Source organism: Orbicella franksi, chromosome 5 (genome assembly GCF_964199315.1).
Source record: "Orbicella franksi chromosome 5, jaOrbFran1.1, whole genome shotgun sequence".
In the NCBI taxonomy this organism is placed as follows: Eukaryota; Metazoa; Cnidaria; class Anthozoa; order Scleractinia; family Merulinidae; genus Orbicella; species Orbicella franksi.
In genome coordinates, this window is record NC_138149.1 from 20,773,383 (window position 1) to 20,791,730 (window position 18,348).

At 36.0% G+C, this 18,348-nt stretch overlaps 2 protein-coding genes across 4 annotated transcripts in view; both read right to left on the reverse strand.

The window, feature by feature from the left end:
* LOC145486673 (protein timeless homolog) overlaps positions 1 to 17,741 on the reverse strand; it is a 37,798-nt gene extending 20,057 nt beyond the window's left edge. Inside the window, exons 1-19 of one of the 3 annotated variants that reach the window (XM_081465383.1) lie at positions 17,433 to 17,741; positions 16,977 to 17,098; positions 16,123 to 16,214; positions 15,052 to 15,116; positions 14,605 to 14,722; positions 14,081 to 14,143; positions 13,795 to 13,896; positions 9,005 to 9,045; positions 6,568 to 6,628; positions 5,878 to 5,931; positions 5,281 to 5,345; positions 4,840 to 4,908; positions 4,231 to 4,319; positions 2,331 to 2,439; positions 1,498 to 1,567; positions 1,321 to 1,382; positions 815 to 865; positions 600 to 704; positions 136 to 239 (exon numbers count right to left, since the gene is read on the reverse strand). In XM_081465383.1, coding sequence (XP_081321509.1) covers positions 136 to 239; positions 600 to 704; positions 815 to 865; positions 1,321 to 1,382; positions 1,498 to 1,567; positions 2,331 to 2,439; positions 4,231 to 4,319; positions 4,840 to 4,908; positions 5,281 to 5,345; positions 5,878 to 5,931; positions 6,568 to 6,628; positions 9,005 to 9,045; positions 13,795 to 13,896; positions 14,081 to 14,143; positions 14,605 to 14,722; positions 15,052 to 15,116; positions 16,123 to 16,214; positions 16,977 to 17,088 — 1,432 coding nt within the window. In that variant the 5' untranslated portion in view covers positions 17,089 to 17,098; positions 17,433 to 17,741. The other 2 variants (XM_081465381.1, XM_081465382.1) reach the window with 2 other exon arrangements.
* LOC145486688 (uncharacterized) lies at positions 10,733 to 13,737 on the reverse strand. The gene has a single exon (XM_081465402.1). The coding sequence runs from the start codon at positions 12,384 to 12,386 to the stop codon at positions 11,154 to 11,156; it is 1,233 nt and encodes a 410-aa protein (XP_081321528.1). The 5' UTR covers positions 12,387 to 13,737; the 3' UTR covers positions 10,733 to 11,153.
* Positions 17,742 to 18,348: the final 607 nt, after the last annotated feature.

Here is an 18,348-nt window from a genome sequence, read left to right on the forward strand (position 1 = left end):
TTTGAAATATTTGTTTCTTTCAGTTTAAGTGGCATGCCTGAGAACTAGCTAGTTGTAGCTAAGCACATCAACCACCTTAAACATTCAACATTTAACATGTTTTAACATCATGATGCTGTGAACACTAAGCTTTACCTTTAATGATCTTGGCATTTTCTCTCAGATTATCATCCTCAGAGTTATCCATGGATATGACATTCATAAGCAACTCTTTGTAAGCTTGGATTGCAAGGTGAAGCCTAAAGAAATTTTTAAAGTGAGTTAATATTACAATAAATCACAGAACAATTTAGTATGTAGATTTCTACAATCATAAAACTAAAACCAAAGAAAAAAAATCAATTAATTTACAAATCATGAGTTCGGGTGAGGCAAGTAACTGAGGAATGAAACAACATCAAGTACATTCTGCACATTACTGAAAAAACTTGGAAATGGTCTCACAATCCCACACATTCACAGCCAAGACTAGCTACACGTCACACAATGTAACTTGAAGGAAACATTACACAGAATAAAATATGCATGGTAAAAGAAAGTCCCGTCATTAAATACCCTGCCCATGTTAATATTCCAGCATGACAGTATAATATTCTTACCTCCGCCCCCAAATGAATGCTTCACTTTTGTTTGATTCTAAGCCATCATAAAATTTGATGATAATGTTTAGCAGGTCAGTAAAAGTCACCACACTCAGTGTCTCACTGAAATAATGAACAAAACAAAAATGAACAGCAGTTGTTTAGACAACTGAAAAGAAATGATATGCAAGGCTACGAACATGACAGTGCCGGGGAGGTTCAATATTTTTTACCTGATATAATCCACTCGGAAGTCATGGTGCCTACTGAATTCCATGAAAAACCTAGTAAAGAGTTAAGAATGATTTTGTTCAAGTCACTACATATTTGTTTGGATGCGTGCCTAACATGACTTGCACAGTAAGAATGAACGCAGGAGATTGAAGTATTTGCTAGTTTCAATACAGAGATTGCTTAGCCTTGCCCACTGTGTATTTAACTGTAGTCATGCACTACTGTATGCTTAAACAGGATAAAAAACCTTGCTGCCTGCTCTGTAGCATTTTTAACTAAAACATTACTTCAAGACGTCTGCCTTAAAAACAGTTTGGCTACAGTGCAATAACTGGAGAATAGACACAGACAAAAGTATTGTCAAAAGCAGATAGATGGTTACAGGTTTGGTGCTGCAGTACAACAATTATAATTATAATTTCAGACATCCACTACTGTGACATTCATTTTACACACTTCTCTCCAGAGTGGCCTGTCAATGAAAAAAAATCCTAGAGTCTCATACCTCATGGCCCATAAGAAGTATGTTTCATCATTCTCTTGGGATCTCCCATGTTTAATATTATCCTAATGAATACAATAATTGTCAGATATTTCACGTTCACATACTGTAAGCCACAAAACAAAATGTTTGCAGGGGTTACAAATGTCTGCCCATATTTGACAGATAATTATTACTGACCTTAGCTATGTTCATAAGTGGATTGTAGCAATTTTGTAAAAACTCTGTACAAAAGTTCTTTAGAAAGAGCCTAAAAAAACAATAAGCAGTAGTTAGTAAATGTCCAATCAGCTACGTGGCATGCTTGCATTACATCATTACATAAATACCAGGCTGTCATTAAGCTTTGAGTAACCTCTTGCCTTTATCTTCACACCCATAACAAACTAGTTACTTTCTGGGTGACTTGAATCAACAAAAAGGAATTTCACTTTAGCAGAGGGCTTGAAAAAAACTTGAATTCCAGCTTGCCCTGCAGCCAAACAACTCTCAAATTCTGCTTGTCCTGGGCAAGTCTTAGTGAACCTTTCTTGCATTTAGTTGGCAGACAACCTGCCTGTGCCCTTGCTCATTACACAAGTGAGAATGAAGAGTTACTTACCCCACAACAAAATCTACTTGTCCCAGACAACGGGAAAACACTTTTTTCAAGCCCTGTAACATCAAGGACCCACTAAACATACTCAGCATTAACAGGTGTTGAAGGTTATCGCCCTTTATGACAGCCCTGATAATTAATTCTAAAATACCTTAAAAACCTCTTCATCAACAGGGCTTTTCAGGGTCAATGCAAACACATTTAAAAATGTAACCTAACACCGTAAATAGTTAAAAATCCCAAAGAGCAGGAGGCAAATCAGTCCACCATTCACAAGGGTAGCCAAGGAGTTGAACTTCAAACAGTAGCAACCACAGGAAGTGGTAAAAACAGGATTTGCAACCTCCAGATGTCATGTCTGTAGTTCTAACCACTTGGCCAGGCTGCTGCAGTCATATCATAAGACATCGTATACCTTATGCTCAATGTGGATCTCCTCTCTTCTCCCATTTCCTTTGCAGGCAGTTGTTTTTTCCTCTTCTTTGGTGCTGTTTTATTGTGGTCAAAAGTCATATTTTTCACCTCTAAGTGACAAAGAAAACACCGTCAGAGAAAGTGAATGTTGAACATGTAGAATTATTCAGTGTTGCACAACTGTGATAGTCAAAATAGTACATTCACGTATATTCTGGAAAACAGATTTTCTTTGCACTCCTTTGAGTTTACCTTACCCTTTGGGTTAAGCAATGCCCCTACAACTTTTCAGTGGTGCTTGGACAAGTGGTAGCCCCACCACCACAACAACAACAACAACAATCTTTATTTCGTGCCCAGAAAAATTTTACAATAAAAATAAATACATGCAATGTGAAAAAATAATGAAAAACAGAGCACAACCACTTAGAAATAGCTAAGGCTAATCGAGCTAAGTGGCTGGGCCAAGCAGAAAAAAATATTGCAATAAAGTTACAGAATATATATATATATATATATATATATATATATATATATATTATAGTATTATATAGTATATTATAGTATTATATATTATTAAATTTTTAAACTTTTTTTTAGATTTCTTAGATTTTTTACTGTATATATATATTTTTTTCGCCCGAAGTTGTCCGTCCTCGTTTTCCACAATTGCCTATATATATATATATATATATATATATATATATATATATATATATATATATATATATATAAATATATATATATAAAATAAAACAGGACACGATTTCATTCACACACACACACACAGACACACACACATACAGAGAACGAAAAAAGAAAAAAATGAGTGTGCACACACACAAAAAAAAAAAAAATGAAAAATTAAAGTACATCAATGTACCAGTCAGTAGTTGGAGATAATCAATTCTTTTAAGAGCTTTTTGAAGCAAGCACGACTCTTAGATTTAAGTGAGTCATCAATGGAATTCCAAACTTTAGCAACGAAAAAACAAATGTTAAATTTGCCATAATTAGTCCTAGCTTTTGGCAGATAGTATGAAATCTTACTCGCCAGTCTGGTTTGATATTGATGCACTTTGTTGATACTCTTAAAGAAATTATCAAAAATTAATGGCAGTCTATTAGAGTAATAGCCGTACATAAATAAAGCACTATATAAATATATTAAGTCACTTTAAGTATTTTTAATTTCTGAAAGAGTGGACTAGAGTGGGAATTATATTCTGAGAATGTCATTATTCTGACTGCTTTTTTTGTAAGATGATAAGAGGTAAAAGAGTTGTTTGATATGTATTCCCCCAAGTTATTAAACTATAAGTCAAGAAGGGATAAATTAGTGAGTACCGGTAATACAACTGTAAAAGGACCTGGTCGGTCACAGAGCATAACAAAAATTTAATAGGTGGTTAAAATATAATAGTCACTTGATTTACATGGACTCTACTTCAAAGGAGGATGAAATGAACTGGCTGACTAATATGTATTTTTTATATCTAGCTTGCTCCTATACCAAGAGCCCCTCATACTATTGTCATTTCTCCCAGTTTGGTCACACAATGAACAAAGGAGTCATTCCTACAAAGGTCACAAATGGCAGTGGAAGCAACCTCAGGTACAGAGCTTTTTATGACGGTGCTACTTATTGGTGACAATTTACACCAGGCTAGACTGATTTACCCACACAATTCTATAAGCGTGGTGAGTTGAACAACCAGCAATTCCATGAATTAGTTTATTTTAATGCCTCAAATAGGAGGTTCAATCCCTTACAATACATGATCAAAACTAGAGTACTTAAAATAAAAACAAAAAAAACATGACAATGTTTATTATGGATTTGCTATCATACGTCAGTTCATCCTGGCAAATTCAACTGAGTACAAGGTACCACTACTCACCAGCAAGAGGTCTGTGATATATTAGCTGATTCTGGTCATTTATGGATTTCATGTTCTGGACATAGAATGTTCCTCCAAATCTGGAATGCCTGTGTTGGGTGGTAAATTTTGTCAGTAACATTTGAAACCTAATCATTGGCTGACAACTAACCATGATTTTAATAGTGAACTAAATCATGTTTTAAAAAAATAAGTTCATTGTTACTTTAACATAGCTGAAGGATAAAGGTGACTGGAGTCTCAAATTTGGTAGCCCTTCCAATAAATGAATATCTACTGCAGGGGGTCAGCCTTTCTTGCTTGTATTACTGGCTACTTTGACTGGGTTAGCAACTTTAGAAATATACTACCATATCCATATCTAGTAAGTAACATAACAATGCTCCCAAGGTTTTGTACCAACCAAGAGATTACTTGGCTATTCATGTTCACTACTTCAGTTCTACTCAAAATTTCCTTTTTTTTTTAGCTTTAAATAGCCTTTGACTTCTACAGGAGGCTCAGCAGATCTTTTCCAATGTAATGTTTCTAGGAATTTGTTTGTAGCCCTTGATGCACTCTATAATCCAAAAAAGTTTACTTGATAATTTTTAAATAAAAATGGCCTACCTGCCAGAAAACTTTCTTGCATTATTAAGTTTCTCTGCAAGCTCTTGCTGGCGAATGATTTCAAGTTGTCTGTCATAAGAATTTAAGAAAACAGCAAAGTTAAATATAAAATATTATAATTATAATAATGAGTTGATGCTGTGTTGTTTGAACGAAAACAGTGAATTTCATTCTGGCTAACTTAGCTATAGCCTGGTTCTTTCCTCATCCCGAAAAGATGGTTGAAGTCGGTTTTCAAACTTAGGTTCCTTACCAGGCTGAACTGTTACTTTTGTTTAAACCTGCAGTGCTCAAGACAATGTCAAGTTCAGAACAGTCTGCATGCACACCAGCTTATTGGACTTCCCTTCAGTGTGATGGTTAAGGGTGTCATTGAAAATATTTTGTTTGTACAATAATTAGAACACATTGTAACTGTCAGTCATTTAATAATTTCACTACCTTTCATCATCTTTCTTTTCAGTTCTTGATCTTCCTTCACCAGCTTTTGCCAAACTCTCTGGATTCTACAATACAGTTATCTGGTCATAAATATGACAAACTGTGACCACTTATTGGTAAGGTAATCCGCTATTCTTGACTATACAATAAGAGATATTCTACTGTCATAGTTAATTTGCTTGCCACTGGACATGCAATTTGTGCACTTTGAGATGTGTTTTTTCCTGGGCAATTTCACAATTTCTGACATTGTAAATCATTGGAAAATACTTTGCACAGATTTCAGGGAAAACTTCTACTATAATATTACAAGGCCTTATAGTTAAAGACCTTTTACAAAGTATAGATTATTTGTTTCTTCTTTAGACCTCTGTAGTCTGCAGGGTTTCATTAATGTTTTCAGCGGGAGGGCAATTTGTTTTTTACAGGCAGGCAAAAAGTTTTTGAAGGGAACTTCTTTGAAACAAAAACTTTCCTCTAGGTGGTCAAATCGTCCTTACAGCTTGTCAATTTTCCTGGTACCCAGCCCTTAATGAAACTCAAGTCTCTGGAGGATCTCAAACAAGTCTGCATTTACTACCATAGATTAAAACCAACCTGCTCTCTCAACATCAATGAAACAATTTCCAAAATGTGCATACTCCATCGTCTCTGTAAACAGTTTACAGTTTATTATTATTGATTTCCATTACAAATTGCAAAATAATATAATTTACACTGTACCTGCATCTAGATTACAATAATTGAGGCAGAAATGGTAATTAATTAATAAATAAATAAATAAATAAATAAATAATACTTTAAGTCTCAAAATAAAGAAAGAAAAAAATTATATTAACAAACACATGTGATGAGTGATAAGTAGTGATAAGTGCACTAGTAATATTAGGACTTCTGAAAATAGGAATTCTGAAAAGGTCAAGTTATAACAAATACAGTCATGAAATACACTAATTATAGGTATTCTAACAATATCAAGACTAAGGAATGGACGTCAACATAATGATCCTCAATCCCAAGTACTTTAACAGTAAAAAAAACATCAACACTGTAATTAATGATTGCAATCATTTGACAGTGCCTGAGTGCCCTACATGAAGATGGCTATTGTAGCCAATATTTGTCTCAATATTGAATTCACGTCAGGTAAGGTGTAATTTAAATAACAAAGAATAGGAAACATTAATTTAAATTATGGGAACTGACAAGGAAAAACATGAACACTGACATAAACACCAAGGGTTCTTCATTAAGGAAATACAGTATACTAAATAATTTATAACCCACCTCATCTGGAGAACTTGCTATGAAGAGCAGAAGATCATCTATTCCATTGCTGTGGAGATTCCTGTGCAAGCGAAATAAGAAGCAAGATAAAAATACTATTGGAGAAGTTGTGGTGAAGAAGAAGGTATCACACCACACCTAGTGGAAAAACACCAGGGAGTGAGATTTTAGCTGAAATTAAACAAGATCTGGAAGCCTACAGCAATGGTCATGCCAACAGGAGGATGCTGTTGATGAGGGTGACAATGATTAGGCTGATAATGATGAAGTCGATGACTGGAACGGATACAGGATTTTCGATAAGGGGGTTGCAGCAGGTCTTTTTTGCAGGGTGCAGGTTGCAGGTTGAAATTTAATTATAACTGGAAAACCACTGGCAATAAAAATAATTAATAACCTATATACTTGTCAGGGGTTCTTACCTAAAGTAGCTCGCATCTTTCACATAGTGAAAACACGATTGATCCGCTATAAGTAGTTATCGATTGACATGCTGAAACCAGTGAAATCTCTTCAAAGCCATCTGAATGGCCGCTCCACAGATGTTTCCATCGATTCCAGAATTGGCTTGGGTCTTCCTATAGGACTCCACAAGCGAATTTTTATTTTAGCTTGCCATTTATGTATGCAAATTAGGACTATTTAAATGCTACGGTTTCCTAGCGCACCAACCTTTTCAATGTTTTCTATAGCTTCAAGTTAATACTGTTGCGGAATCTATACTCTACCTGGCTTCACCATCATCACTACAGTCAGGAAACATTTGTAAGTCTTTATATTCTGTCCTGTATTTTTCTTATCGCTTGGTTCTTCTTCACATGTATTTTTATTTATTTTTCTAGTCGAACCTTGCTTGATCTTTCAATACTCAACAGGCTCCTTGAGTCTCTTCAACAGAGCGTGAATTCAAAATCTCTAGGCGTAGCGTCAACAAGAACTGTAAGCTACACTTCCCTTAACAACAAAAGATTGCCATCACAAATGAAGCAAATAAATAAAGAAATGAAATAATATAAGGTTTTAACCATCGGAATATACTAGCACAAGCTCAGTGTGCTTTCATTTTGGTACTCACAGGGAAGAAACCAAATTCAGCAGATATTTCAGATGATATTTCAGATGTTTCTTCAAAAACAATAATTCATTGCAGGCTTAAAATCATAGTAATATACTCTCCTCCCATCGCTTCGGCAGGTTTGGCACTTAGGTGGAAGCCACCTTCTGAATGATTGTAAACAGCATCAATCATGGTAAGTCTACCACCTGTACGTTTGTTTTAAGTGCCAGCGGTTTTCCAGTTATAATTAAATTTCAACCTGCAACCTGCACCCTGCACCCTGCAAAAAAGACCTGCTGAGGGGGTTGAAGATATGAACTGTGGAAGGCAGTTCCCTGCAAGGGGGTGTGGGGTAATCCTCCCTGGGAAAATTGAGGTTCTGGGAAAGAGATTTCCTACATCTCTTTTAATTTAGGGGGTTAAACCAAACCCCGAACCCCCCTAGATCTGCCCCATGATGATGATGATGACGATGATGATGATAATGATGATGAAGGAAAATCAATATTTCAATTGAAATCCAATTACCCTGGCTTTTCCCTTGTTTTTTCAGTCATTTACGATCAGCTCTTTCAAGCTTCATTATTCTCAATTCACTGCTATTTGGAACTTATGTTAGTTTCCCTTGTGTATGTATCGCAGGTACCATCATAACAGCCTTACTATTGTGACTACCTTGTTATTAATAAGACCCTAGGAAAGCAATGGACAAGACCATGAGGGCAAAAAAGATGTAATTTCAGTGCGAGTCTCGAACTCAAATTCTCAAGTTAAACTGATTAGATGTGGTATTCCCGATGCACTTTTGGAGTGTGTAATATTGGCTTAAACAAAATCCTGTTTATTTTGAGCTCTTCAGGTTGGGTTTAAAAAAATCCCACAATGAGGCTGGAATACTGTAATTGAACCTTTTTATTGCACTTTAAGCTTGTACTATGTGTTCTGGCTCTTGTTTCATAAACCATTACATTCGATAATTTATGTCAGGTGCATGTCAATTATTTATTTCATATTTATCACTGACACATTGCTATTCCAAACTATTTTCTACTGCCCTGCCATTCAGATGTTGAAATAGTGGGTTTGGAATGGACTTCTTTTCCCCCTGTGGGGAAAAGGACAATAATTGCCTGTTGGCACTCACAATTTCGAACAGGCACATGATTATAACTGTGGGGCCAGTACTCCAAAATCACTCAATCATCACAAGACAATAATGATATATGATATATCAGCAGTATATAATGCAGTATATAAGGATAAAATTTATTTGAAGGTCTTGCCAGACATAATCTGGATAGCAGCTGATTGTGAAGATGGTCTATCCTTGAAGATCAAGAACACTCCAGAGTACAGCATGTGTGAAACATTTCAACTAACCATATAACCTGGTCGTGAATACTAGCATCATCATCTGTTCTCTAGAATAAAAAAAAACAACAACAACACAGGGTTTTAGCCAAGAAATCTTGTTGCTGACAGAGAACTACATTGAGCTGGCTTCCAAAAGATTGCACAACTGACAAATTAAAATAAAATAATAGATAAAAAACCGGTATATTTTAAAAATTATTATGAATCTGGAATTGTCTATGTAAATAATCTCTTATTTAATCTAAGCAGTAATGACTCTTTCGGCTATTTTGCAAAAAAAAATAGTAAAATCAACATTCTTCAATGGGCAGGCCTTCGACACTCTATACCTGATTTTTTAAAAGGCGGTTACACACCCCCGCCATTAACCTGTCCTTCATTTCCAGTTCATAACAACATCTTTGATGTGATCAAAAAGAAATCAAAAGATTATTATTCGCTACTTGTTGTGGAAATGGCACAGCCTCTGAACATTATCCGTAAACGGAAAAGCGATTTTAACCTTTCGGATGACCATTTGAGAGAATTTTTTCTGTTACCTCATTCTGTTGCACTTGAATCTTATGTTAAGGCTTTCCAGTATAAAGTGCTTAACAACATACTCTACACAAATAAAAAATTATTCAAAATTGGTTACAGAACAGACAATGTTCGTACTTTTTGTGAGGCCACACCAGAAACTTTGTACCATATCCTTTACCAATGCCCTTACTCAAGGCAATTTTGGAACGATTTTGAATCTTATTGGTGCCTTTTATCAAATCAACAGGTTTGTCTTTCATTGCAGAATGTTATATTTGGTATAATGTCTAAGCAATGCCCTTCAACAAAATTACAAAATTACTTTATTATTGTTGAATAGCTGTTTTTGTGGGACTGCAGAAGAAACCAAATACATCCTAAGGTTATCAAAACAAAATAGAACAAAATACGAAACTGAACGTAAAATAAATAAGGATTATTTTGAAAAAAAAAAAAAAAATGGATATTTAGCCCTGGCCAGAAATCAAATCAATATGTTGATAGATTAAATAATTAATATAGTAACCAAAGAAATAATTTAGATTGTGCGCTCTCTGTAATTACGAAGTTATTCATTCTTTCATTTTTTTTGTGTCCTTTGTTCTTGTTGTTTTTTTTCTCGTGTAGTTTTCTTTTTTGTCACTTGTAGTATAACGTAAGCTACTAATGTAAACTTAATAGCCATTTATTAATTTTTAGCCTTTGTTTTTTTTTCCCCACAAAGTGATGTAAGCCTGAATGGAAATAAAAATGTGAAAGAAAAAAAAAAACAATGTGACAAACTCACTTAGTTCATTTTCAGATCTAATTTTCAAATTATTTTTTATTAGCATTGTGGTATTCTTCTTCTTACTATTTGGGTTATTTTCCTACATTAGTTTGTTTCCTTACACACCTCATTTTGGTATGTGTTGGTGATTCATTCCCACACACGTCTCTTAGCTAAATCCTGTTGTATAGGAGAAGTTACCTCCTAGTTCCCTTAGGTAAATCCTGTATTCGTGGGCAACAAATACACTCCCTACCCTTATTTGGTTTAGAGTTATTCCTACAGTTTCCTCAAATCTGTTATAAATTGGCAACCATTTGTTCAGCAAATTCAGTTGATTCAGTTGGTTTATACTGATATATACTCAAGTTCTCAAGTCAAGCACTGGTTTAGTTTGAATGCTATATTCTCAATAACCCTTGGTATGTAATACATTATTTTTTTTTTTATTTGTACTTTTCTTTAAGGCTTTGGGTTTAGTTCGTTTCTTTTATTTCATGTAATACTCTACAAATGTTGACAGTTTTTGTCACACAATTTCCTGTTTCTTTATTTTTGTCATGCAATCTTCCTATTGCAATTGTCTTGTTATTTGCACCAAATTACTTTGTTATTTCTTAGCTAAGTTAGTTTATTTTAAAAATAGATGAGTAACCAGGATAAGACATTTGGAAAAATAGAAAAATAATCTCTGGTTAAAAATTTGTTTAAAATGAGTTTTCGACTACCAGTCTGTAGTCTTTAACAAGTAATAGATAGAAAGTGCAAACATTAAAATATATACTAAGAAAAGTGTGAAAAAACAAAATTTATAATAAAAACAATAAAAATGCTTGTGTGCGAGTAAAAATGCTAATGTGAAGTTCAAAATAAAATTGAATATTGTCTTGGTAATTGTTTCGCATTATTGTCAGCATGGTTTGTAATTGCTGTGTGCCAGGATTCCAAAGTTTTTCTAACACAGAAATTTCCCTTGTCAATCACGCGTGCATTGTCAAAGTCGATGGAATGGTCATTCAACCAGGCATGTGAAGCAATGTTGGAACCTTTTTTAAAGGTTTTTGTGTTTCTAATATGTTCTTTCTTCCTTGTTTGTAAACATCTACTAGTCTCACCGATATAACTCCATGGACAATTGGCGCATGGGATCTTGTAAACGACATTTGTTTGTAGTTCCGCAGGTGGTCTTGATATCGGAGAAACAAACTCTTGTTGTAATGTCTTAAGGGGTCTGCTTGTAGTTTGTATTCCATTGTTTCTTAGAAGTCTTGAGAGAGGTTCAGTTAGGCTTTTGATGTAAGGTAAAACTGCGAAGCCAACGTGTAAGTCAGAAGGATCAGCCCATCCAAAGAACATTCCTACCAATTCTTCTGAAGATGGTGTGATTACCGGGGGTGGTTTCTTCTTCAGGATGTTAGATATGACCGATAGTGGGTAGCTATTCGATTTCAGAGCAGCAGTGACGTGGATTAATTCTTTCGCCTTTCCCTCTGGGGTACTTGGGAGATTAGAAGCATGATTCAGGAGAGTGGTGGCAGTACTCAGCTTGTGTTTCATTTCGTGGTGTGAATAAAAATCCAGACATTGGTCTGTGTGAGTAGACTTCCTGTAAACATCGATGGTTATGACACTGTTGTTCCTGGATACCAGGGTGTCTAAGAAGGGTATCTGTCCATTATTCTCATGTTCAATGGTAAAGGCTATCTTTGGGTCAATTGAATTAAGAGTGTCATGAAAGGATGCGACAGAATGTTTCTTTATTATAACAAAACTATCGTCGACGTAACGCTTCCAGATTTTTGGAGGTGTCAAGGAGGCAGTGATGGCTGTTTTCTCGATTATCTCCATGCAGAGATTTGCAACAACAGGGCTAACAGGGCTGCCCATTGCGCAACTATGAATCTGTTTGTAGATGGAGTCATTGTAAACGAAGTAATTGTTTGAGAGAGTAAAGTCCAGAAGAGAAACAATATCATCTGTAGTGAGGCTGCTTCTTAGATGTAAGGTTGTATCTTCATTGAGTTTTCTTCTAATGTATTCACAAGCTTTCTTAACTGGGATGGCAGTAAAGAGCGAGACGACATCAAAAGAAGCCATGGCTTCGTCATCAGAAATTTCTAGATTGGCAACTTGGTCAACAAATTCACTTGAGTTGGAGACAGAGTAGCCGTTACAGTTCTGGATAGGTGCCAGGATGTGGGTGAGAAATTTGGATGTGTTATAGAGAGCGGAACCAATACAGGAGACGATGGCCCACCCCCAGTAATCACACCATCTCCAGAAGAATCGGTAGGAATGTTCTTTGGATGGGCTGATCCTTCTGACTTACACGTTGGCTTCGCAGTTTTACCTTACATCAAAGGCCTACTGAACCTCTCTCAAGACTTCTAAGAAACAATGGAATACAAACTACAAGCAGACCCCTTAAGACATTACAACAAGAGTTCGTTTCTCCGAAATCAAGACCACCCGCGGAACTACAAACAAATGTCGTTTACAAGATCCCATGCGCCGATTGTCCATGGAGTTATATCGGCGAGACTGGTAGATGTTTACAAACAAGGAAGAAAGAACATATTAGAAACACAAAAACCTTTAAAAAAGGTTCCAACATTGCTTCACATGCCTGGTTGAACGACCATTCCATCGACTTTGACAATGCATGCGTGATTGACAAGGGAAATTTCTGTGTTGGAAAAACTTTGGAATCCTGGCACACAGCAATTACAAACCATGCTGACAATAATGCGAAACAATTACCAAGACAATATTCAATTTTATTTTGAACTTCACATTAGCATTTTTACTCGCACACAAGCATTTTTATTGTTTTTATTATAATTTTGTTTTTTCACACTTTTCTTAGTATATATTTTAACGTTCGTGCTTTCTATCTATTACTCGTTAAAGACTACAGACTGGTAGTCGAAAACTCATTTTAAACAAATTTTTAACCAGAGATCATTTTTCTATTTTTCCAAATTAGTTTATTTTGTTTAGTTTTACTCTTTATTAGCACTAGGCTTATTTTAGTTTGTTTATTGTATTTCAGTGTTACTCGTTCCCGTTTATTTTGTTCCTGTTGTTATTGTCTCTGCTATTTTTATCAATAAACTCATAAATCATACACTCGTGTCTGTCGTAACTATGTCGACCTCTTTGGCCATCTTACAACAACAACAACAACAACTGACAAATTATAGGGAAAAAGACATAAGGGATGATCCCTCCCACTGGGGAGGCTTAGAAACAACTCTTGCCTTCAACAAACAGATGTTCTTACATCAACATGATCATGCTTTCTTCTCTGCAGATTTACCTTTGCTGAACGCTCAGTAAATAAACAATTATATCTGTCGCATAAAAAAACACTGCAGCAACACAAGTCTTGGAAGTTGTCAAGATCAAAGGACTAAATAATGATAACAAATAAACAAAAAGGTAGTCTACCTCAGAACAGCAGCCTATCTTGCCAGAGCTTATTCCGGTTTCTACAAGAATTTACCTTTTCTGCTTGCTTGTTTGCTGGTACGTGAAGAATGTTTCTTATCAACAACAGAATTCTCTCAATCAACAGTGAGTCATCTTCTAGGCGGTCATCCCATTCCTGACAAATATTAAACATGCATAAAACAATCATCACTTTATCAGTGGAAACAGTAGTGTCCAGGAATTGAGGGATACAGTAGCTAGAGTGTTACATTTTCCTCTGCCCCTTTAAAAAAAAAAAAACAGTTCTGCTCAGAAAAGGCAAGTGCAAAGTTAATTAACAAGCATGTATGAGTTCACACCATCTGAAGCAGTCTTCCAAGCTCTCGCCCAATCACTGACATCACTTCTTTTTCTGTGAATGCCTGCATTTACAAGAGATAACAAGAACAATGTGTAACTTTAAAGACAAAGCCAGCTTTCTACAGTACCGGTCAAATGTAAGTTCACTGTCAATCAAAACTTGAATGACTGAACTAAATCCTCAAAACTCTAAGTCTTCAAGTATCGAACTTCAAGGCAAGTTGTTTAAGTTTCAAATCAAGCTGCTTGAGATTGAGTCAAGAAAACAAAGAAACAAAGAACTAAAATATAAAAATAAATCTTTTCCTTAAAAACTATTCAAAACAAGTGTCTCCAAACATGAAACTTGAAAGCATCAAGGATGGAGCATCAAGGATCAAGTTTTGAGATGAGACCATCAACTATGCATTTGACGGTTACTGTATTGGATAATTTAAACACGCGACTCACAGGACCTAATACAATGGTAGGGTTTCACAGATCAGTCAAGCGACTTTTGATATAAAATAATATGTACAGGTACCTCTTTATATGACTGCAGTTGAGTTACAATGTCCAAGTAATAGTGCTGGCCTGTTTTGTCATCTGGAATATTATTTCCAAAACAAAGCACTGCTGGCTGAGTCAAATTGACCATTAACCTGAGAAAAACAAACAAAAAACAAATTAATGTGCTACAAAATCAAGATAATTTTTTCACGACAGTTGTCAGTACACTGAGGTGTAAAAAGGTGACTGACTGACACCTGCTTTCTTCTAATAAAAACAACCATGAGGTACACGCAGCTCAAAGCACATTCTTGCAAAATTAAACAGCTTACTTTTTTCTGAAATTTGTGTCACTATACAGAGTATTGAGGTACTTTAACATGTAAAATGTAAGATACCTAAACAATAAGGGTAATGGAAACTGTATCTGAATAATGATCAGTATAGTATGATTAACAACATCATGCAGTGCATTACATACCTTATAACCATGTCAAATATTTCCCTCTCTTTAGACGAACAGCTTTTAAGAATTGCCACAAGATCCTGAAAGAGTAATCATTATTTACAGTTTTGTGTAAAAGAACAGGAACATGCAAAATACAATATAAGCATGTTGACTGAGTTGGTAAACATATTCATGCAAGACGGAAACATCTTTGGTTCTCACTTCACTCAGTCCATACATGTAAACCTCACTATCACCGACTGATCAATCCATACAGTTTCTAATAGCCAGACAAAAGAATTTCCACCCAATTCCTGCTAAGGTGGCAAACACAGTTTTGATACCTGTGTTTCATTCACATTTTTTGCTAAAGATCAAGATCCTTTGGTTGCCTAAAATGGCTGGATGCAAGTTAATGGCGCAGACTTTGGTGTTTTCATAGTTTACCTAATGCACGTGCCATTGCCATAGCAATGTCAATGGAAATAATTGCATTTTGTGCCTTTGAATCCGAATATCTATTGGTTAGATATTAGGATCGTACATACTAAAGACATCCGCAGTCGTGTGTCAATTGATACCCTTGATTGACATCTCAATTGATACTCAGTCGACACTAGACCGACATTCAATCAACATCTAGATCAACACTGAATCTACACGCGATCGACAGTTGGTCAATAGTTGGCCACATGCCGGCTGACTGATATGTATCAATCCACACTCGATGGCGTCTCAGTGACAATAAGTAGACTCTCTACCAACTGTCAACTGAGATGATGATCAAGTATTGACCGAGTATCAGTTGAGATGTCGATCAAGGGTGTCGATCGACACTCGACTATGGATGCCTTTAGTACACATGACCCATATATTCTTCATCATTTGCATGCAACAACCTTGTAACAACACTCACATGTTAATAATTATATTTAAATGTTGACCCAGTTGTTTTGAACCCTTGCTATTTCAAACAGATGTTTGCTTTCCTCTTGGAGTCCAACAGTCGGATTCAACTGTATCTGACTTATTTCATGAATTTGATCATTGCAATGCCATTATTATAATTACAAGTAATGATATTTTTAGCAAAAAACTACATACATTTTGTAAGACTTCTGAATATCCAAGCTGACGTCTTATCTCACAAGTGGTGTCATCACGGCGTAAGAATCTTACCAAATCCTTGAGGCTCTCTGGAAAAAGACCAAAACTGTGACAGATGATGGCTTGCGCGTTGTAACGCAGAGACAATGATTAATAATTTTGCAGATAAAAACAGTTCCAATACTGTATTTTGGCGAACCTTACCGCAGAATACTTCCCACTAAATTGACCAATCAAAGTGCACATAGTAGCTGGGAGATATATCTTTTGTGACATTTGATGAGGGAATTAGAATAGGCGAAATCAAACCTACACCACAACTGTCACAGACGGTTTGTTTAAACATGTTCAGCTGAATTAAATGGATGAATTCTTCCTGACAAGTGTCTGAAAAAATATTCAGAACTTCCGTTTTCACAGCACTTCCCACAATTCAACATAAGTCCATGTCAAACCCCATGCCAGTCTAGTCCCTCAACAGTCTATTTCTATTTTTACAATAACTGCAGAAATTCTCACGTGCTCATTGGCTAATTTTTATTGTCAATAAGCAGACAGACACATGAATTTATTTATACCATGCATCAACAAGCAAGAGCAGACAACTCGACACTTTGTTACCGTAAAAAAACAAATTGACGTCAGTTTTTAACGCGTCTGTCCTGTTATTGACAATGAATTTCGTCATAACATTGTCAAAGTAGTCTACAGATCCACGAGGCTATCGCCTCGTGGATCCACAGCTACTTTGACAATGTTATGACGAAATTCATGATCAATAACAGGACAGACGCATGAAAAACTGATGTCAATTTGTTAACTATCAAAGGTTTTAAGCATATCCAACCTACCGAGACAGTCCGGACTTTTGTAGTAATCGCTTCCCTCTGAGTAACCAAGACCGGCCAGGGTACAAACGATTTCCGTGTTAAGGTACTCCCCTAAGTCGTTAAGATTTTCCATCTCTATAACTCTATGGCATAAAATAATCAAAGGAGACTGCTTAAGATCACCGCACATAAGCTTAAGTGAAAATGTGAAGTTAACTAGATTGTAAATGTACCGGGAAATGAACACAACAAAATGTACTCCACCGATCCATAATATAACTACTGCAATTGACACAACGATCATATCAAATTTAAATACAAAACGCGATGCTATTTTGGTCGCAAATCTATTACATTGCGAATAAATAGCATAAATAAAAGTTAACGACAACAAAAACGATCGACAAGACATCCTATTTTCCCCAAGATTTCTTCGAGCCAAGTTGTACTCCATTCTCCGGATTCGAGCTGACTTACCTGCAGTTTTTTCACGATAATTTCGTCTGCAATCAACAGATCACCATGTGGACATGAAAATGGCGCCTAAAGTAAGATTTCCCAGGCGAAGATCGTGAAAAAAGATCAAAACATTCGAGGAAACAACACGAACCTCGCTGCGGAATATCACATCGCCTGAAAAACGCGCCAAAGTTGTCGCCTCGATCTGGCGCGCGCCACAAAAGGAAGTCATGCCCAGTGCATCCGCGCTGCGGTTTGAGTCACCTGGAAAAAATTACTTTTGTTCTGGTTCCTCGTCTCTTTTAATGCTTAGCCCGGCCGCTGAAAGTTCTTCAGTCGGGACGGCACTAAGGTAGGTTGCCACCAAACATAAACACAGGCGGTCCAGACGCTGAGCTCGATTGAAACGTGACATTATGCTGCTGGCGATTGCGTTACGATTTTAGCCGTTTACAAGACAATCAATGTACGAGAATGCTTCGAAGATTGCTCTAAATGCTATGCGTAGAAAATAATTTAAATAACAGTGGCTTACCTTATGTTTGTATTGCATTATTTTGATGTCTCCTTTTAGTATATTAAATATATGTAGCATATTTCAGATATAATATTTCAGATATGTTGGTAGACTGCAGATCTAGTAGCAAAATGCATTGTGGGAGAGCAGATGTCAATAAATTGCAGAATTAGGCACGGTCCACCCCACGCCTGGGGAATTTGAAAACGGAGGTTTCACTCTGAAAACGCATCAATGTTTTCCGTCCACACTGCACCGCAACAATCGCCGGTCATTTTGGATTTGTGTTTGAGGAAAATTCGGTCAGAGAAATCACATGATTATCGTGACGTCATCATTTTCGAAAAGCTCCGTTTCGAAAAGTTTTCCTTCCAGAAGAAAACGAGCAGCTGGCGTTTTCAAATTCCTCCGGTTTGA

What these genes read in the sequence shown, in the direction of transcription:
- LOC145486688 (XM_081465402.1), bottom strand. Translation starts at nt 12,386, where the DNA reads ATGGCTTCTTTTGATGTCGTCTCGCTCTTTACTGCCATCCCAGTTAAG.